General features: G+C 40.0%; 2 protein-coding genes across 4 annotated transcripts in view; one reads left to right on the forward strand and one right to left on the reverse strand.

Annotated features, from left to right (window-relative positions):
- The window catches only part of atp6v1h (ATPase H+ transporting V1 subunit H), a 33,326-nt gene extending 25,125 nt beyond the window's left edge, over positions 1 to 8,201 (reverse strand). Inside the window, exons 1-6 of one of the 2 annotated variants that reach the window (XM_076294309.1) lie at positions 8,140 to 8,201; positions 7,346 to 7,486; positions 6,194 to 6,293; positions 4,890 to 4,979; positions 3,775 to 3,888; positions 1,864 to 1,968 (exon numbers count right to left, since the gene is read on the reverse strand). In XM_076294309.1, coding sequence (XP_076150424.1) covers positions 1,864 to 1,968; positions 3,775 to 3,888; positions 4,890 to 4,979; positions 6,194 to 6,293; positions 7,346 to 7,449 — 513 coding nt within the window. In that variant the 5' untranslated portion in view covers positions 7,450 to 7,486; positions 8,140 to 8,201. Of the gene's footprint in view, positions 1 to 1,863; positions 1,969 to 3,774; positions 3,889 to 4,889; positions 4,980 to 6,193; positions 6,294 to 7,345; positions 7,487 to 8,063; positions 8,084 to 8,139 lie in introns of those variants that run through there. The other variant, XM_076294311.1, reaches the window with a different exon arrangement.
- Positions 8,202 to 10,131: 1,930 nt separating this feature from the next.
- On the forward strand, positions 10,132 to 19,271 carry rgs20 (regulator of G protein signaling 20). 2 transcript variants are annotated; one of them, XM_076295887.1, is made up of 5 exons: positions 10,132 to 10,320; positions 17,030 to 17,193; positions 17,787 to 17,876; positions 18,497 to 18,731; positions 19,083 to 19,271. In XM_076295887.1, the coding sequence occupies exons 1-5, from the start codon at positions 10,132 to 10,134 to the stop codon at positions 19,269 to 19,271; spliced, it is 867 nt and encodes a 288-aa protein (XP_076152002.1). The 2 variants fall into 2 exon arrangements, with proteins under 2 accessions (XP_076152002.1, XP_076152003.1); XM_076295888.1 differs by lacking the exon at positions 10,132 to 10,320 and having other exon boundaries at positions 17,033 to 17,193; positions 17,799 to 17,876.
- The last annotated feature ends 3,000 nt before the right edge of the window (positions 19,272 to 22,271 follow it).

Consider the following 22,271-nt stretch of genomic DNA (forward strand, 5'->3'; position numbering starts at 1 on the left):
TAGTGCTCTCCCATTGAGGCTGAATCGGCAGGGAAAAAACAAGTGCTTAAGGCGAGCTCTGAAGAGCTGCCTGGCTCTATACAATTTTAATGCACTGGTGCTCTCTCATTTGGAGCAGAAAGTGCTTTTAGTCATCACAAGGAGGTAACCCCATTTAACTTGACTGAAGAATAATGGATTGTACGCCAAAATGGATCTGTACTTTGGCAAAACCATAAAGCAAACCAGACAAATATCCAGATGGCTAGCATTCAATTTGTTAAATCAAAGTTGTATATTTCACCTTTGAAAGAAAATTCAACAAAGAGTATGAAAGCAAAAAAAAGAAAAAGTTCTACGGCCAACGGTTCTACAATCTGCTACGGCCCTGGTGATTTATGGTTGTGCCAGATAATGGCACTGCAGAACACCTCTCCACAAGAAACGCTGATTACACAATTCATTGATTACAATTCTGTAAATTATGATTTGGAGATTTGCTGCAGGGATGGAAATTACATATTTTTTTTCACCTGCCACTGTGGCTGGTGAATTCCAAAATCTACCAGCCACTCAACTTTTTTACCAGCCACTAGAGAAATGGCATGAAAATGTGATATCATAATTATAGTAGGCTACCTTAAATGACCACAGTTATCAACATTATTGCGATACGACTAAAATGTGCTGAATTTTGCTCTAAACCTACCAGCTGTCCTAGCACAATAGCAACAAAACTAAAGGTCAACAGAACCACATTCATATGCTATAGTGTCTTGTCATAAAAGTGGCTAAAAGTGGCTCCTTTAAGACTCCGTTTGTGTGAGTTCTGGAGCATCCTATAATCCAACTCTCCAACTTGATCTAACTATACTGTACATCATCTGATTTAAATATTTACAGGTATCAAGGCTATATTTAACATTTATTCTCTATTTGGCCTGTTATGAAATCATCCACTGAACAATTTAAGCACAGCTCAGCTTTAAGAAACTTAATATGCACGCTTAGCATTTTGTGAAACTACATTGAAAAACTCTGGTTTTAATATTTACAGTTATCTAGGCAATATTGTTAACATTTATTTTGTATTTGCCCTTATTAAGTATTACAAAACCCCAAAGTTGGAGACCTTGCTCTTGTAGACATTTGCTTCAATTTCAAACCGGATTACTCTGGAATGGCTTTGTGTTCGGTAAGTTCTGCTGTTTATTCTGATTTACGGTTTGTAATTTCTTGAATGAAAAGTTTGTGAGATATTCCACCACGACGAATGGATGTGTCTGCCTCATAGTTCTAAATAGCAGCGTGTATAGTTTTCCGTGGAGGTGTCGCGGGACGGAGAGAACTATTCACATGAGAATATTAGTCTGTGAAGATACAACGCAGATCCACAGATCGCATAGATTTATGTTTATGCAGTCATCCTGAAATATGCTAGCAGTGGCACATGAAAGCATAGCGACAGTTTCTTAATGGTAGCCTAGTGGCAAAAAGTGAAGCGCTGCACCAGTGCCTATAGGCTATGCTGCACCAGTGCCTATAGGCTCACTGTTGTCAGAACTTCAAATCAGTGTGATTTACCCTTAGCCTATAGGCTGGTAAGGTTACATGATCACTACAGACATGTTCTTATTCTTAACCATCAATAAGTATGAAAATTAGACCGGATCTGACTATTTGTGGTATGCTAGCTCTATTTACCCGCCAAAGTGGCTGGTAAGTTGACCAAATTCAACCGCCAGCGCACAAAACTACCCGCATTTGGCGGGGGGCTAATTTCCATCCCTGATTTGCTGATTACTCTTTTTATAAATGCACACAGTAACATCCTTCATCTCTCAGGAGGGAATAACTAGACCTATTAGTGTAACCACTGTGTACCTGTGAGCTGAGCTGAGTCTTGATCCAGTTGAAGTAATAGTTTAGGTCACTGCCTTCCATCAGATCTCTTCCCCAGGCTGCCAGCTTGGCAATGATCCTTGCAGCCTGAGACAAACAAAAGCAAACCCAATCATGGCTACCACAGCACTCAACTCCTTTAAATCCCTCACTCTATGATCAGTGGGGAACTAAACATTCTGAATATCTGTTCTTAAGCAAGACATCTAATGACCTCTTTCTTCGTTTCTAACAGGCAGTTCTCCACAGCTAAGTGTTTGACAGCTCACACTGTCATTAGAAGACAGGAGTTGTCTGGAAGTAATTAGATGAGACCATGGGATTGCACTATTAGGTGAAAAAAATGGTTTATCCCTCTGGTACAGTGACAATGAAAAGATTGTTTCAGCGTGAAAAACTCATACAGACTAGATAAGGTGTTTTATTTCCCACAGCCACTGTGGGAATGAGCTAGACAGAATGATTAGACAGACAGAAACATCACAAAAGCTTTTTTCTCAGAGGGACAATGGAAACATTAACAAAGTTCTTAAGTTATAGCAAAATTATCATTCCTATGAAGTAGTATCGCTGCTGTTTATTGCTATACAATCTTTGCTGTTTCTCTAATTGGCCTTGGTCAATATCCCTTTCCTTCCCAATGTCCCTAGTAGAATTATTTATCAGGGTATGTTCATTAACAAACACATGCCTGACACAATGTATTTACAATATACCATATGATTGGCATGATGTATTCTCATGTCGACTTTTGGCAGCGGAAGGGGCGTTATGTGTAAACTACTGCAATTCTGATGTTATGAACTAACCCCATTACATTTCGATGGAGGATTGTTTGAGTGCTGTGCTCCACTCTCGCAGGCCAGTGAGCCCAGTGCTGGAGCAGGACCCCTCTGGGCCTGGGTAAATGACACTCTTTAATTCCATTTCATTAAGCCAGCAAAAGAACAACTTGGCTGATGGTGCCCGTTTGGACCTTTGCTGAAAGCTATCTGCATGCTTTATGCCTTTGAAAAGCGCCCCTCCTCCCTCCGCCCTCCCCCCTGGAGGCTTTGTGAGGTTAGAGGTTCTGACGGCTTGACATTTACACAGCTCTGATGTAGCAATGCATGGGCCTTAATTAAGACTTGCACAAACTCCTCTGACAGAATGTCACATTCAACACAGTGAACACAGTGCTGCAGAAGGCCACTGACAAGGGTCCCTCACTAGCCCCTCCTGCACACCATTGGCCTGGCAGCAAACCGCACTTCATTAGCACACTGTGACTGGGCAAAGTATCGTGAGGGTGCATGGTTTCTGCAGGTTTCAACAAGTTAAATTTAAGACTTTTATGACCATTATTAATCAAATTTGAGACTGGTATCACCTTTACTGGCAAAATATATTAAGGAAAATGATAGTAACGGAATTACTGGTTAAGTAAATTAATACGAGCTGCAAAGATTGTATCAGTTATCAGTTCCAAACTAATCCAGTTTGCCGTTTCTTTTACATGGCAATATATCTGTACCGTCGGGAGAAAGAACTGCAATACAGAAACCTACTATATGCTGCAAAACACTTCAGATGACCATGATTGTTAAATGAGCATTCACATACCTAGGACCTATCTAAAAGTACAAGACCTAGCGTCTATAATATTTAATAATATATTTAAGACATTTTTAAGGCCTAAATTTCATATTATTAAATTTGAGATTTTTTAAGACCTGTGATGTAGGACACAGAATACAGTAAAGGTGAGTGTGTGAGAGAGAGAGAGAGAGAGAGGTTTAAAAAAATAAATAAATTTCCTCTCAAGACTGCTACCTATGCAATTTGATTAAAAGCTTTGATGATATGCCAGAAAAAAAATCCTTCTGCGTGTGAACTGAAGAGTTAGGCACTCACCATGTGGACAGTGAAGAGATCCTGGCGGTTCAGCATGGGGAGGAAATAGGACCATGCAGTGTTCTTGGTCTTCTTTGCATAGTCAAAGAAGATGTTGACCCTCTGATGGTTTTCCTAAGATTTATCATTCATGCTTATGTTAGAAAACACAGATGCTAAGCAGCTCCAAGTAAGCTTGAAATGACACTTATGCTTAAACAAGTTGGGAAATGATAAGATAAAAAACACAGTCAGTAGCCCAAATCAACCTTACTGGAATCAAGAAAGCCCTTCTGTCAAGAAATCCCTATTGACATTCAAATGTGGACACAAATGTGGACACTCTGGTAACCTGGCATGTCTGACCTTGACCTCCGACCAAGGTCAATTTCAGTGTGAATGGCACAACACAGGTTGCTAAAAACCTTTCTATTTATTTAATAATGCATTACTAACTGTTGCAATTCTCTCCCTGGTTGGGACCCAGGTCCTATCTTATTGCTCCAAACTGGTAATGACTCATACTGAGTGGCTTAGTTTGAATTGACAACAGAAGGGCATAACATGCTATTTATCTGTCAGAACTTCCTAAAAATGAATGGCCTAAAATACACAGTTGAAAACCTTGCTCTCAATATTACACAGCTTCTTCCAAGACATGTCTGCGGAAGGCTACAACTGCATTTTCCTTAACCCTTTCTGAGATTCACAAGCCTTGCTCTGTAATGACAGTCTTGCCACATCCATACTGGAGCTGTGGCCCCAGAGCTTCAGTACAGGAGCTCTCACAGCCTAGAGTGCCACTTCTGACAGTTCCAGGTAAACTGCTGGAGCTTTTCACACCAACCTCAGCAATATGTCAGTGGAATTCTTAAGGTGTGTCTTTGTGCTAAGCTCCTTTTGGAAAGACATGCTAACAGCTACTAGGTTATATTTACCACCTTCACAGAGTTGTGCCAAAGATCTCTCACTCACTCACTCACTAGTGTTGATCACCAACTACACTACGGATTTACATGGAAAGAGGTAAGCCTTCCAAATACCACTGGAAACAAAACTTAGATAGCGTATACTTTTCAGTATAGTGCAAGTACCAGTGTGTGTGAGTCCACACACACATATGCCTTTTAACCTACCTGCAGAGTATCATCTATTAGGGTCAGAATGTACTGGACCGTCTGTTCCTTTGAGATATGGGCCATGAGGTTCAGGAACGTCTTTGCACACTATACAGCAACACAAAAGGAATCAATCCAAGAGCAGGAAACAAATAAAAGCCTATTCAAATTCTAGGCTTCTTTTGTAACAACCGTGTGTAAGGAACCTTAAAGTAAAAAAAAAAAGCATACATGTAATTTGCTTGTACTGGTGAGAGGTGACTGAGAACAAAACAGGGAGATTTTAACAGCTAACTTCAGAGCTTGGTGCCATATTTTGGTATTATAATTGGTAACTGTGAAGACATTTTCCATGGTGTTTCATTCTGGACAACCAAACGGCATAGGGCATAGCCTGGAGAGCTGCGTTTATCAGTCTTTCACGTGACGTTATACCATCAAAGCCAACTTGAGGAGAATATTAAAAGTACACGTTCACACAAAAAAAAACTCAGAGTGGCAGTGTTGCTTATTGTTGCCTTAGGTCTGTTGGCTTGGCATTCTCATATTCCAAGAAGAAGCAAGCAAAAGGTGTCTACACTTCTGCAGTCGATCTACAGGTGACGGAGGCTGACGTGAGTAAAACATTTAAAAGCTTGTGAAAGCTCATGAAGTCGTCAGATGTAGATAAATACCCAAACCAGAGTTGGTTGTTAATTTAGGGCATTGTACATTTATTTCAATAACATTCAGAGCTAACATGCACAAAAATCAAGAAAGTGCAACTTTTAAGACTATGGGTAGTCCATCTTGCCAGCAATTTATCTGGGCTGAGGGATGAGCAAACCATGAAAGTGACTTGAGGGCTCTTTCATGGTACTAGCAACTGGCCACAACTTTGGCCATAACTATGGTGTAACATGGGTGAAACATGGTTCAGTGTTTCCTCTAGGATTTTTTTAAGCAGTGGGGGCAGGCCTGTCCGAACCCCCCCCCCCCCCGTCCCACGGAACTGACAACTGACACTTTGCAACAACACAAACAATGATATGTATTCACCTCTATTCACACACAATGAGGCATTATTTTCAGTTGTGATTGAGCTGTATATTTGGAGAATCTACAACAGGTCTGCACAATGAATTTTGAAAGGCAACTGCGACTATTGTACGTCTGCCCCATTTCTGATACCGTGGGGGAAGAAAATTAAACCGTGGGGGGCCGCCACTACCAAATCAACATAGAGGAAACACTGTGGTTGAAACAGCCCTGCAGAGCTGGGCTGAACAATGCTAACATTACTTACTGAAACTTGTGTGGTACTGTGGCTCTGAGTGCTTTACCTGATGGCCCTCATTGGTGAGTATAGCCTGTTTCTCCTCGGAGACAGCCACCTCAAATTTCTTGATGAATTCACAGTCTTCTCCTGAAATCATCTGGCCCCTGATGGAACACATTTGTCTATGTTTATGCTTATGTTTACTGCAAATGCTTTTATCCAAAACAACTTACTGATGTAACAACTAACATTACATCAACAATAATATTAACAGTGTAAAGTCAATAATAAACAGCAATGAAACAGTATGTAAAAAGAATTCATTAATTAGATGCAGGGTAAAAAGATAAGTTTATAGATGACAATATATTTCCATGCAACTAATTTGCATACTTTAATCACATCACTATTTGGCTAAAAATATCAAGCATTTCCACTCAGGGGTTTGAATGGTAACAAATGGCTACAAATAGTTATGATTTTATGTTTCAGCAAGGAGTTTTAAATCAGGGAAGTAGAAGCTGGGCGAGGTTCTCATTTTACTACCAAAGAGGAAGCTTTAAAACCAATAAGGACACTAACAATCTGTCTTACTGTTGAACATTCAAAAATTCCAGTGATGAAGACACAGGAGAAATGACATCCTTCTGGGTCTATTCTTTAGGCATATTTTCTTACTGCAAAAGGGGATGTTACCCAACTAGTCAGGATGTCTACCCAGCTTTGTTCATCATGTTTTCTCTATTGACCAACTGTGACTGAGAGTCTGACTTTTCACATGTATATCCTAATTGATGTAGTTGACTGATAGCAACCACACAGTCGCTAGAAATGTCTGGCATACCCCTAGTGAAGTCACAGCAAAGGTACATTGCAAAAAGAAACACACAACTACAGTTTGACAAAAGTCAAGCGTACAGACAGATATTAAGATGGAAAACATCATCTAAGAGGCTGATGTAAAATATGCAAAACATTTTTTGAGTTAGTAGGCCTACTAAAAAATCACAATGATTTGGTTAAACGATCAAACCCACAGTGCATCAGAACAGAAGGCTAAATTAGGCTACAGACAAGGGCTATGATGCACTATGGCACATGATTAGATATTTCCGCTCATCATTAGGAAGCATGCAACTTGGTAAATCCTCTATAGACCACTAAAGCATACAGAGAGTTTGAAGTCTTTAGGTTACTATTCGGAATTCCCACTTACTGGAGATATGACTGCCAGTTGACCTTGTTAGCCCGCACTTCAGCTGCTTTTGCTGCAATGATGTTCGTAGGAACAGCAGCATCAACAGCCCCTCGGATGTCCATTTTGAACTCGGAGTGGTCAGAAGTATATCCAAGACACCTACATTTCAGGTTTACAAAGTCAAAGATGTGTAGTGCTCTAAAAAGCCAACGTTAATCTTTATTAGATTGGCTAATGTTGCTCATAGGAATGACAACCACTAAACACAACGTTACAATGATGTAGGGCCTACCTAACACTACCTTCCAACATCCAGATTGTTCAAATTGTGACACGAGCATTGACATTGTTTGTGTTCATACTTGTGCTCACTACTACTTGACTCAATATATGGCAGGTAAAATACTTGCTAAAACATAGCCTTAGCCTGAAACCTAGAAAGCTAATGCTTCCTAGGAAGGCAACATCATTCTTTCCTTTCTTCTTTCTCTTTACAAAAAGTTTGTGATCCCTCAGGAGACAACTGCACAGGAACAAGTTGAGCAACTAGTGATATCTCAATAGCTGCTACAAGTTTTACAATAGTATATCTATGCATGTGTCATAAAACTCATTGACTCCTAAAATGTTAGCGATAGCAATATTAGCGTAGTTAGCGCAGGCTAGCTAGGGCAAACAGCAAATTAACCCTACCAAGCGAACAGACTCTGAATTCGATTTAAATTCTAACCCTTACCTTTCTCAGAGGGAAAATAACAATTAAATTGCAACTGAATAAGGCGTATATCGCGACAAAAACACTGATTCCATACCTGCTGCCTCTCAGCTGACAGACCGAAACAGTACGTCACGACTATGGTCATGTGACAAAATCATGTGAGGCTTATGACAAACAAGACAGGCAGCGGTGAAACCAAGTGTTGGGAAAGAATCATATTGGAACAGGGTTGCTTGAAAGCGCACTTATGTTTTGTTTTACAAAACATTTATGTAATGCTTGTTTTTAATATTATTGCTATCTTTATGTTTTAAGCCCCCTGGTGTAGAATTACACTAAATTATAGGCCTACACAAGGTCACAAAGACCAAGGTTATTTGTTGTTTAGGCCTAGTTGCTCATTACATCTTAAAAAATAGAAGCATACATTCAGGTAAATTCAGTTGTAGTAGACCTATGACAAGCTGTCACATGGTTGTTTTGTAGTAGGCAATGCATAGCCTAGGCTGAATGGTGAGTGGAACTGTTACAATATTGGGGGGAGCTTTTATGAATAATGCCGAAACTCAAGTTGTCTGAGGTCCATTCGTTTTCAGTCTTCCTTGGTCTGCATTTACCAGCATTTTCAGATAAATATATACTTCCATTAATGCAGATGATAAACTTGCAGTTAAACTGAAACTCTGAATGTCACTTGCATTCACTGAACAAAATAATCCATTGGACTTACAGTACTTCATTGTTATGTGGACATCAGTTGCACATGAATTGTCTCAAATTAATGTTTCTCTTATGGTGGTAATACCATGTACCTATGCCGTGCATGGGATATAAAGTGCCATTCCTTCATGCCACTTTGTCTTACTATTGGCTCTTTCAAATAGCTGCTTAAAGACCAGGCCACACACATACATTGAGTCTCTCATTTCTCATTCCAGTAGATATCCTTAACTTTGTCCAAAGGCGACATGGCAGACTGACATGACTGACTGTGTGTTGAGACCACTGTTGTGCAGCCTTGTAGAGCTTCATAATACTAATAAAAGTGCCCGAGTTTGTTTCAAACTATCTGCATATCCCTCTTTTATGTACAGTTTGGGAGGAAATGTGTTATTGGCTCAGAAATTTCCAAACGTTATTAGGCTACATTATCGGCTTTATTACATGGGGGAAAAACAAAATTATTACATTACTGACAGTTATTACGTTACTGCCCACTAATGGTTGTAACACCATCTGCAAGGTTCATAGAATCACTTCTATCCTTTTGCCAAATTGCTCTTCACAAGCATACTGTAAATAAACTATTTTGGACCAGTATGCCTCTGACCAGCTTTCATTTTTTTTCTTTGCACCAAATTGAAACATGACATACTGTCTGTTGAATATGTTGAATAAAATGTTTACATTGATAAACTGTTATGTGAACAATTATTTGTGTTCTGGAATCTGAGCTAGGACAAGACAAGTGACATCATGTTTAGGTATTTGCAACTGTTGCACCATCTGTACTCTCTGGTATGGAAATCTTAATTCTTATCTCAGAGCACATGGTTTGAGCTATGAGTGATACTGTATCATCATGGTACGGCTTGTGATTAGTTAACACTAACTCTGACCTAGGATTTTCTCTCATCAACGTAGCCACATTATTAGTAAGAAATTACAGATGCACAGATGTGTCTCAAGATTCCAATCTTCCTTTTCGCTCTTGTTCTCTCTCTCTCTCACACACACACACACAATCACATACACACAGAGGTTCATCTGATACACAAGCACACAAATACTCAAGCCTTCACTCTTAATCTGCCCTAAGCTGGTGAGATGCTCTAAACTACAGTGGGATCAGGCTTTGACTGAATGGGAGCATGGTGATAATCCTCCCCTGTCCTCTCAACTGTAAACACAGTTTGCTTTTTCCATTGGTGCTACAGTATCTCCGTTTTCCAGCAGCATGGCCCAGTGATGGGAGACGGCAACAAATGCTGAAGCAGTATGAAGCTGTACGAGAACAGGTTGTCTGGAAGACTAGAGAGGATCAAGAAGGACACAGAAAGAAAATGAAGCATTGTCCACTTTGGACATGCTGTGCACAAGGATTGTCCGATGCTGGGCTGTCAGGCCCTCTTGTTTGCTGCGGCTAAGGGTTCCCCGTGTTCCCTCTCTGATGTGGGGTCGGATACAAAGAATTCTCCTAGCCTGTCGGCATGGTGATGGCTACTCAGCTCAAGGAAGCCACGCACATGAGAATGAAAGGGATCTGTCCTTTCAGGTAAGGTCAAAGGAGATCAATACATACACATCTAAGTCAGTGTCAGTGTATTTGACAGTTGCAAACACTGTTTACAGGGCTTAATGCATTATTTAAGTGTATTTGTTTATGTTTTCTTTTTTTCAGGTGAATAAATAACTGTTGTTTATATATAGGCTTACTAACATTTCTGGTTATGATTGTAGCAAATTATTGAGAAGTAAGATGCATCCTCTGTAGTATCAGTGTGCATATTTTCCATATTATGTAGATAAAATATTTTACCAAACTATTCTGGTAACACATAAAGACTCAATAATTTACTGTGTAATAGTTTTGTGAAAACCAAACTTCCATGGTTTTATCTATGGTAGCCAGGTTTAACTCCTTGAAAGCTATAGCTATTTGTGGAAACACTTCCTGTAGCCTAAAAGGAAAGTTCAGGTGATTAGGCATAATAATCCAAGCTGTTGTGGTGTAGTAGGTTACAACCTACAGTACCCTCCAGAATTATTGGCACCTCTGCTAAAGTTGACTAAAACCGGTATAAAAACAATCTGTTGGTGATTTATTGTAACCTCACAATGAATAAAATGAGGAAAAATCCAACCTTGAAGAGAAGCAACATTATTTTGAGAAAAAGGAACATCTCATAAAGAAATACATATTTTTAACTAAATTACTACATTGCTCACAATTATTGGCACCCCTGAAAAATCTTATATACAAAACCTAACAGAAGCATTTTCCTATCTAATTTCAATGTATTTAAGTTAATCAGAGTGTCAGTGAACTTTCTTAAGTAGTTCATGACTTTCTTTTTCACCATGGTATGAAAATAAAGTCACACAGAGGTTAAATCCTCCGGTCATTTTTCAACATCGAAACGACAAGAGAATACACTAAATTTAAATAAAAAGAAAGTGTGTTGACATTTGTAAGTCAAAGACTGTCTATGACAACCAAGGCTTTGAACCGGTTCATGGAACGAAAACCAGAAACTTTTGCCATTTTGCTAGGAACAAAAACGAAACCAGAAACAACTTTATGATTTTTTTTATGTTCCGGATCAGAAGCGATTTTTTTAAATAGTGGTAACCGGTTAATACCGGTTCTTTTTTTGTTCCTGGGAAGGTTTGTGTCTTCAATGAAATGGTGAGGGTCACCTCCTGTCATTCAATGAATGCATGGAGAGCGCAGACAGACAGAGCTTGCCACTAGCAGGCAATCAAAAGGCCTATTAAGTCTCCAAATCTCAATGATTTCATTTCACCTGTTTTCTCTTTTTACTAGGCCGTGACGAACATTGTTGGAAAAAGCTAACATTAACGTTAAGGCTACAGCTTTAATTTATTTGGAAAAACATAATAGTCCTCATTTTGGCATTTGGACAATGGGAAGGCATCCAAGAATCCAATATTACATTACCCACCAAAAATATACTGTATATATGATAGCATTTTTTGTTTGACCAGGAAATTATTCAGGCTAAAGGCAGACACTGGTGCAGGAAGACACTGGTGCAGCTTGTATAAAGCAGAGGCCTAGTGTTTTATTATGTTTGCTGTAGGATAGTCTAAAAGACAATATTGTGACTATTAATAGCCAGTTTGAAAGCATACATATATTTTTGTCTGACAGCTGACATGAAACGTTATTAACCAGTTAAGGAACAATATGTTTTTGTTCTAACCGGTTCGGGAACGTCAATTTTAGGGTGGGAACCAAAACCGGAAACGTTAAAATACTGTTTTTGTTCAGAACGAACCAATTGGCAAAAAAAATCTGGTTCAAAGCCCTGATGACAACTAGGTACTTTGTTGAAAATGCCTATATTTACAGTTAAAACAATGATTAAAAGGTTCTAATTATCTGGAAATGTGACAAACAGGCTTGTATGGAGTATGGAGGATGGTAAGATAGGCAAAAAATTCCATAAGAAGAACCACTGTTGGAAAGTTACAGACAAAGGTAACATCTTGAGGTTACCAAGTCCCCCAAAAAATCTTCAAAAGCGACCTCACTGCTAACAGATTATTTGGAAGGCATGAAAGATAAAAGCCTGTCCGGTCATTTAATTACCAATGTAAATGGCAGGAGTTACTGAATGGTACAGTGACTTTGTCTGTAGGTGTGCTATTGTCAGATAAAAATGAAAATTGCACTCTTTGGCTGGAAACACTTTAAGTGTTTAATGAGAATTATGGTGGAGGGGCTGTGCTATTGTGGGGCTGTTTTTATTCCAAAAGGCCTTGGGAACCTAATTAAGGTGCATGGTATCATGAATACCAAGAAAAACCTGAACATTTTCAAAGGAAATCTGTCAATCTCTGCCGAGACACTAAAAGTTGGTCATGATTGGATGATTTATCAGGTCAATTAACCAAAACAAACGTCCAGATCAAACATATTGTTTGCTGAACACAAAATCATGCTTCGGACATTGCCATCTCTGTCCCCTGATCTAAACTCCATAGGAAAACAGTGTAAGTCAAAAAGAATAATGCACAAGGGATCTGGATGATCTGGGGAGATTTTGTAAAGCCGAACGGTCTTAAATCCCTTGCTTTGTATTATCTAACTTTATAGGGTGTCATAGGAGAATATTACAAGCTGTTTTATTGACAAAGGGAGGCTTAAGAAGGTATCACAAGCAGGGGTGCCAATAATTGTGACATGTTTTGGTTAAAAATATGTATTTCTTTATGAGATTTTTCCTTTTCTCAAAATAAATTTGCTTCCCTTCAAGGTTTGATTTTTCCTCATTTTTTTCATTGTAAGATTACAATAAATCACCAACAGATTATGTTTTATACCGGTTTTTAGTCAACTTTAGCAGAGGTGCCAATAATTCTGGAGGGTAGGCTACTGTATAACTAACTGTAGTTAGTTACTGAATAATAGTTCCTGTAGGCTATGTAATTTGTTTAAGGTTACAGTACATCAATGTATAAACCTTAAATTGATTGCTTTCCACAATGTTGCATTTGTCTACAGAAGATATGTAGGTTTTAGTTGAAGGTGTCAAGAGCAGTCAAGTTTGCTTGAACATTATTCCTATTTTTTTATAAGTTGCTTTATAAATATTAAAAGCGTTTGTTAAATTAATAAATGCTATGTATTTGCTTTCGTTTCTATATTTTCATGTTACAGTTGACCGCATCTTAATAAATCTTGACTACATAATACATTACAAACGGCACCACACTGCCATCTAGTGTAACATCAATAGGTCTGGGTCCAAAGGGCAAGGTGATGCTGCTTTAGACAGAAAGTGATAACCGATTAGAAAATGTTTGATTGTAAAAATACAGAATTGCGGGGGAGCTGTGGTGTAAGTGGCTGCAGTGTCCACACCACAATCGGTCCCAAGTGCTCACAGGGACGCAGGTTCGAACCCGACCCACGGTCATTTCCCAATCCCACTCCAGCTCTTCCCCCACTCGCCATCGGTCACTCTTCTCCATCCAGACAAAATAAAGTCAGGAAAACCTTGAATATAGCCTAGGTCTACTTAAAAAATGCAAAAACATATCCATTACATATAGTTCAATGCATACTGAGATAGACTAGATAGACATCAGCTCCTGAAGATGTCAGCATAGCCTATGATGGAGCTCTAATTTAAGAGATTTAAGATGTTATCGTGTTGTTGAGGTCTGTGTTGCTTACACTCAGGTAGGTTCTAGGTTCCAGTATTTTGAAGGTTTCATCGTTTAGGGTCTACGACCGTTATTCAGATGTCCCCACAATTCATAATTAATAACAATATGAAAATTCATATAAAACTGGCATTGAATTATCTTGGTGACTCGATTTGCTCATCGAGGAAAACACTAACGGGTCACGAGGCCTCCTACACATCAGGCTCTTACGAGCCTATGAGCTGTGTCAGTACCATGGACAGCAGCCTTACGCATTGAGAGGAAATATGCTAAAGGTCTAGGCTACTAAAAGTAGCCTATAGGCCTAGAGGGGACACACTTGAGCTTTGGCGATATTCTTGTCAGATATAGCATAGTCTATAAATAACGAATGTGGTGAGACCCATCAATTTTGCCCATGTATCCATTATATGGGATACTTGTGTGTTTTCACGTCTTCGGGAAATCCTTGCATCGCAACAGCCAGGGGGAACTCCCGTGAGATTGTAGTAGGCTAAAGGGCGGGGAAGCTTTCCCGTTGCCATTCCCACGCTGATGTTGGCTACCCCTCGAACCACTTACAGTCGGCTCTCCTCATCCTTCAGCATCCCAAAGAGGTAGTATTAATTTAGTATCATCAGTATCACACAATTATCCAGTTCGTTAAGTTGCCAACAAAAACTGTTAACTAACTATACTCAATATAGCCTACAATGAATGCAGACATGAGAAATTGATGGGAAATTTGGTACCCCAACATCGTCGTGGTAGAAAGAAATAAAATATTTTATCACTGCAAACAAACATTTGAAATGGTTTGACATTATCTGAAAAATTACGGGCACGGCCGTAACGTGGGTTGTAGCGCGTCGTGCATTCGATAAATGCGGGGGTATGGTTATAAGCGCATAGGAAATTTGTGACATTCAGAGGTTTTACACTTACACTGGCTGCCACAACTTGCAAAGAAAACGCATGCGCGTCGACACAGAGCAGCCGGTCTTTAAAATCTTTATCAACGGATATAATAAAGGCAAAGAATTCTTGTATCTGGGCATACATGGTGAAATTGTAAGTACTGGAATGAACTTGCGTAACCTTAGGAGATATTTTGCTATTAACATTTGTTGTAGCATCTATCTAAAAAATTACAAAACGACATGTCAGGATGGAAGAGAAGGCTACATGGTAGCTCTAACAGAAATGTATTTTTGGTTGTGGTCCTATTGACGATAGAGCGGTCGTCGCTCCTCATCTTGGCACTCTCTAAAGCTGTGTGACAATAACATTACATATCAGTTTTTCTTCAGGTAATACTGCATGTGATTTTGTACAACTACCATCTGCTTTAGTTTAGGCTACTTATGTGTCTGTGCCGTAATCATACCATAATAGTATTTTCCAGTGTGGGAATCTCCCATTTTCCTCCTCGCACATGAACGATATTCGTATTGCTGACTGCCTATAGGTATTTACTAATTACGCCTTGAACATACGTCTCTTCAAAATGGATACAAGGAGAAGTTTCAACGTCGCTTTTCCCCAGGCTGAGGATTTCAAGCAGGGATGAATAATTTGGATGGCTTTGATACTTTGATGCTACCGCGGTTGGATGCGTGCTGCGCCCTTTTACCGCCCTCCACATATAAAATGTTCACATCTAGCCTTGGATCGTTCTTCATTACAGGAACAGCTAGCGCGACACATGGGCTGAAAGGGAACGCACATTGCTTAACAAGTATGCTAATAATTATTGATAATGATGAGAATGATAATGATCATTATCTCAACGAATTCCTTGAGCATGCTACTTATTTAAATAAGCATGGTCATTTCGGTTGGTTGGAATTGATGCTGTGTAGGGGAGGTTAAAATGCATTCCACTAACATATTACTGAATAGGCCTACATACATAAAATGTATGTTGGACCATATCCCACTACATCACTTAAACTGAGTAATGTGTTAGCAATACTTTGGATTACATCAGCAATGTCATGTATTAGCTGTGGCTGAATGTATGAGTTGTGGTTAAGTCAGACATGGAAGTCCACCAAAGCCAATAACCCACAACCCCCCTATCTAAAGATAGGTTATAGGCTATGTGTTTGGAACATTATTAACATCATTGTGTTAAAGACCCTACTACAGCAATGTTTTGTCTTGCTGGCAAAAATACCAACAAAAGGGGAGTTGCATTCCTTTTTCTACAACATCAAAAAACCTGAAGCCATGACTGGCCTAAAACGTGTTGGCTGAAAACAGGCTCTATTTGCCTCCAACACAACTGATTTTACATTCCCATTTCCCATGCATTTTACAAGGCTGTTCCCCAATTCCGTTTCAATGGGATGATGTATCATCTAAAGATGGACTTGAACATTTGAAAAATCCTGATATTCAACTTCAGTACTCTATGATAGAGTATTCTCCACAAATGTAGACCATTTGAGACTGATGCAGTGTCATGCTATGTGTCTAAAACATGCTGATGCCATGTCCGAGCATGTATATATAAGTATGGTCTCTGCATTTATCCCAATCCGTGAATTAGTGAAACACACACAGCACACAGTGTACACACAGTGAGGTGAAGCAGTGAGCTGCCTGCATCAACAGCGGCGCTCGGGGAGCAGTGAGGGGTTAGGTGCCTTGCTCAAGGGCACTTCAGCCGTGCCTACTGGTCGGGGTTCGAACCAGCAACCCTCCGGTTACAGGTCCGAAGTGCTAACCAGTAGGCCACGGCTGCTCTCACCAAATGTAGATGTTGTTTGGGCAAGCGTGAACATGATACTCAATTTCGGCTGGACGCAGCTAATCAACTTGCATGCACTCAATCAACCCCGCAACATGCTGGCCAAACAGTAAAAACTGCCTCATGGATATGAATGCATTACATGTACCAGGTGTGATGACGTAATATAACATTCATAAAACCATTACCTGTCATGCCATGGCTGTTGCCAGTGCACTTTGGCTGAGCAAGGTGTCTAGTGCCCTTTCCTTGAGCGAGGTATCCAGTGTCCTTTGGCCGGGCGAGGTGTCCCATGCACAAGTGATATCATGTCATGTCTCTCTTTCCGCAGCCCATGGGATCAGAGCGGATGGAGATGCGAAAGAGGCAGATGTCGGTGCAGCAGGAGCCGGTGGCGGGAGGCACCGCGCCGACCCAGCCAGAGCAGCCTGAGCAGGGCGCCCGGGGCTCCAACGCCTGCTGCTTCTGCTGGTGCTGCTGCTGTAGCTGCTCCTGGTAGGCCCTCGCTCACTCCCTCTCCTTTTACCGGTCCTCCAGGTTTACCTTCACCTATGGTCTGCTTCTGCAGTATATCACTCACACCTCAGAGTCTACACAGTGTATCACTCAACCCTCAGAACCTACTCATGTTAGGTAGAATAACACTCAACCTGTCCCAAATAGGCCTTATATATAGGTATAACCAAACAGTATTTTTTTTCGCCATGAGGGTTAAGGGGTTGAGACTCGAGTCCTTACATTTATATTAAAAAGGAACCAGCCATGTGTCCACAAAACAAGCTCTCAAGAAACTCAGAATATAAACTCAGGATCAGGATATTTTTCTAAGACTTTCTAAGACCCAAAAATATTGCTAACCATTGTCAACAGGATATCCTTTTACAGAGATACAATTGGACAGTCTTCTTTCTTAAACATCAGCTCAGTGTTCAGTGTAAGTAAATAATGCTAAAGCACTTACACAAGAGCACACCAGACAGCACAACTGACAGAGTCAGTCTGTTCAACTCACCGTCTCAGGCTGATGCCCTTCATGGAGTGTTTGGGTCTTAGTGTGTTAGGATCATGATGTGTTTACCACCTTGCAGTCTCACTGTTAGGAATGAAGACAGAGAGGAGAGGAACCGCCGAGACTCCTACCACACGAAAACAGAGGAGACGGAAGACTGTGAGGAGAGGTCAGTGTTACAATAACTTACAAATACTACACGTACTTACCTACAATAACATCAATGCTCTAACTCTCTCCCTCTCCCATTTCTCCCTTTCTCTCTATCTATCCATCTATCTATCTGTCTATCTATCCATCTATCTATCTCTATCCCTCTCCCTCTACCTTTTCTCTCTTTTTCTCCCTGTCTCTCTCTATCCCTCTTTCTCTCTCTGTCTCTCTTTTTCTCAAAAACACAATGCATGCACTTCACACACATACCAAATAGATAGATAGATAGATACTTTATTGATCCCCAAGGGGAAATTCAAGAACAATTCAAATGCAATGTAGACCAAATGTGCACACAGCTATGGCCACAGCCATCCACTCATGTACATTTACAGGTGTAGGAAATAACGTCAGTATAAGTATGAAAGCACATCGTAAATACTGTATATTGTTGTAGTCCTCCATGTGTTTTAGTTATTTTCCATCACTATTGTTGTTTGCGAAGTGACATAGAGTAATCAAACAGGTTCTTATACATACACACTATATATAGACATGCAGCATGTGGAATTAAAAACTACACAGTAGGATTCAGCAGAGATCTGAAATTGTTGAAATGGCCTGTTGCCCTGACAGCCTGAAGCCCACGATGGAGGAGGTCCGCACGTGGGGCCAGTCCTTTGACAAGCTGATGCACTGCCCCAGCGGAAGGAACGCATTTCGGCAATTTCTGCGGACAGAGTTCAGCGAAGAGAACATGCTGTTTTGGCTTGCCTGCGAGGAGTTCTGCAAAGAGGCCAATAAGGGCAATGTGGAGGAGAAGGCCCGGCTTATCTACGAGGATTACATCTCCATTCTCTCACCCAAAGAGGTGTGCACATTTACTGTCATCCTCATTTCCTTCTGAATATCTGCGTTCCCTCCTCTTCTCTCCTCTCCCTCTCTTCCCTCCTCTTCTCTCCTCTCCCTCCTTATTCTTCTACCACGTTCTCCTTCTACTACACGTTGAGTAGTATCTATATCTTCTGTACTCTCATCCTCTGGTAGCAATATTGATTGATGGAGTAATAATTCCTACCTAAGGACTCCTCTGCATTGTAGTTTGAATGTTATTATGTTATATTTTTGTAAGTCGCTTTTGGATGAAAGTGTCTGCAAAATGAATGAATGTAAGTTAATGTAAATGTCCTTGGCTAACACCCTCCCCCCTCCCCTTCCCCAGGTGAGCCTTGACTCGCGTGTTCGAGATGTGATAAATCGCAACATGCTGGAGCCCAACTTACACACCTTTGATGATGCTCAGCTACAGATCTACACGCTAATGCAAAGAGACTCGTATCCTCGCTTCTTGAACTCCGCCCTCTACAAAGACCTGGTCCAGACCCTGTCAGAGCAATCTCCAGAATCCTAGGCCTTTGGGACCCTACTCCTCATTTTGCCCCTCCCTCTTTTGTTCTGTTTTTCTTGTTGTTGGTGACATTCCTTAGAGAACCCGTAGGGGTACATTTCAGAAGGCCATCAGCGGGTTCCTACCAGGGATTTCATGCTAATGTGGTCTGCACCTGCAAGGAAAAAACACACTCAGGGCTCAGAGTCTCTGGATTAAAAAAAGGTCTGAAGCATCCTGAGGGCTTGACACAACATGTACTGCTACAGATCATCTTGGGTGGACATGGGGATGCTATTTATTGATGTATTGATTGATTTATTTTAGTGTGTTTGTGTGTGTGAGAGAGAGAGAGAAAGGGGGGTGGGGGGGAAATCCTTTTTTTTGTATTAAACAATCAAATATTTTCTTTGCATTATTGTTTAGAGTGAAATGCCATGTTCAGGCCATTTATAGTTATTTGACTTTTTAATATGTGAAGAATTGATAGACTTTCTTCTTGTTCTACTGTAATATAAAAGGTGAAGGAACTGTGGGCACGTAGCAGTGCCAAGCTGTGTGTAGTGTGAATGGGAATCAAAACTCTGTTCAAGAGAACAGTCTATCCACAGGCAGCTCATTAGGGGTGCTGTAACAGTAAACTACCTAGAACTCTCCTCTCTCTGCCTATTTAACCATTTGCTGTCTGATCTTAACAGGAAGTGTTGAAATGACCATATTAAGGTGACTGATCCCTGAGGTCCACCCTGGGACTGAAGGAAATGGTAGTACATATCTACAGTGTTTTGAGGGAGCTCAATGAATCAACTCGTTTAAATGGGTGCAAGCAGGAGACAGTGGAAGTGTGCAGAAAACCGCACGTCCATTTTCATGGGCTCTGGTGCATTAAAACTGAGCCCATGTCATGTCCGTGCTTCCTGTATACCACAAAGAGAACAGACAATGTTCATTAATTGTCCTGAGTTAGATTTTGTTTTCTAATGGGGGAAAATGGCACATATGTTTCTGTTCCCTATACTGTCAATGTTTAAGTTGTCGACATGATCAATATCAGTATTTGTTTTATCATATTGATTGGATGATCTCTGTAGTGAACTTTGTTTGAGTGCTATTGTTTTGTTGGAGAGGGGAAAAACTATGTTATGTGACCAGGTGTCAAAAGCTGGGAGAACAGTGTCTTTAGAGATACTCTCCTACTTTTAGGACAAAGAGCCTTCGTTGAGTTCTGAGACCAAACTAGCACTGGCTATTATTACTATTGATATCATGTACCTTCTATTCATGCCACTGTTAAGTATTGGAGTTATTGTGTTCTTTTTTTTCAGTACGTTAGTGGTAGATTCATTACGTTGTTGCCTGGCGTACAAGTCACTCAAAGACAAGATCCTCATCAGAGGAAGTGCCTTGGTATTAAACATTTCTGACATCACTATTCATGGCAATAGTGTCACACTTTTGGCATGTGCAGGATCTGACTAAAAATGGGAAGCACCGATTTTTAGGGTGTTAGGCCTCACATTCAGATGCTTCTAAAGGAAGGTGAAAGATAATTCATCGGGTGATTGCATATATCCCGCTGCTTGTTGGTTCATCATGAAAATAGATGAACAAGCAAAGCTGCATGAGTAATGAATAGCTAGACACAACAGTGTGTCTATATAGGGTGTTTACAGGAGGTCTTCATGGCTTTCTTTACCTTCCTGCTTAGACTCTTGTACTGACATGGAAGAGCCAAGTATTTCATTGATGAAGTAAAAACCTAGCGTAAAGTAGATCAGTGAAGTTGGTGTCAAAGCAGCCCTCTTTCAAAGTTAACAATATGAGTTACCCTGGCGTTTATCATTCACTCCTAATGTCCTTAATCTCAGGGCCCGCACCACCAAGTCCATGCCTCTGGCTTATTTACGCTGAACCAAAGTGCTTCCATTTCTTAGACAGATCCTGTAGATGGACTCTAGGCCTTCAATCAATGTACTAAGTGATTTGTCCTGCATTATTGACTGAAATGGAGTTGTTGATATGTCCATTTCTTTATTTTATTAAATATTTATTTGTTTTTAACTTAGTACATTTTTACATCAACAGGTTATAAGCTAAGAGGTATTTTAATAGATTATTGTATTTATGTGATATCAGAGCTCAGGACAATTCATGAAGCAGGTTGATTGAAACCAGTTGTCTGTCGGCAAAGATGAACTTCATGGTGGTACTTCTTGTCTAAGGGGAAATTTACTTCATGTGCAATTTGAGCTGATGGATTCACCATGCAGATCAACCTCAGTCTAAGCCAATGGTTTGGAGTGATACTGCCTATAAGTTTTGTTCATTTTTTTTGTTCACTGTAAAAAATGTGTTGCTTTACTTGAGTTTACAATATGGTGAATAACATGAATGTTTACAGTAAATATTTATGTTTTCCCTTTATTTTCAGTTTTATCAAATCAGTATAAACAATGATATGTGGGCATTTTGGATTCTTAAAGGTTAAAAAAATAAAGCACAATTATTTTAAAGTTGTTTCATGAATACTCCCTTCTGATGTGCTGGATCTCAGCATACTCTAAGGACTTTTATATAAAACCAAGTTTTAATTTAAATTAAAAATGTAATGTTTAAATTTAAGTTAAAATACATAACTGTTTCAAAGGCCTTTTGTGAGAACACCAAGTAATGCTTTTGTTGACCAAGTCCATGTTTGTGTGGTTCATTTTAGTACACAAAAAACAATACTGTTGTGACCATGTGATGTGGATGCTGTCACGGGGAAAAACATCACATACCTTCCTCTGAGATCTTCTGAGAACAGACCCGGATATCAACAGGCCATACTATGGGTAAATGCACAACTGTTGCTATTTTACCTGCTTTCCAGATGTTAAAAAAGAGTTTCCATCCATTGAAACAACTCTATTGGTGTCAAAAGAGTGAGACAGTCCTAGTGTATTAGTTCCCACAAGTTTCGCCTATAAATGAGACATAGAACGTGTTGTGGGTATTCATTCACTAGGGTCATTTATTCTACAT

This window comes from Alosa pseudoharengus, unplaced genomic scaffold (genome assembly GCF_046254945.1).
Source record: "Alosa pseudoharengus isolate Yale_2024_CS ecotype anadromous, Long Island Sound unplaced genomic scaffold, YU_APseudo_1.1 YU_APseudo_1.1_scf_2, whole genome shotgun sequence".
NCBI lineage: Eukaryota > Metazoa > Chordata > Actinopteri > Clupeiformes > Clupeidae > Alosa > Alosa pseudoharengus.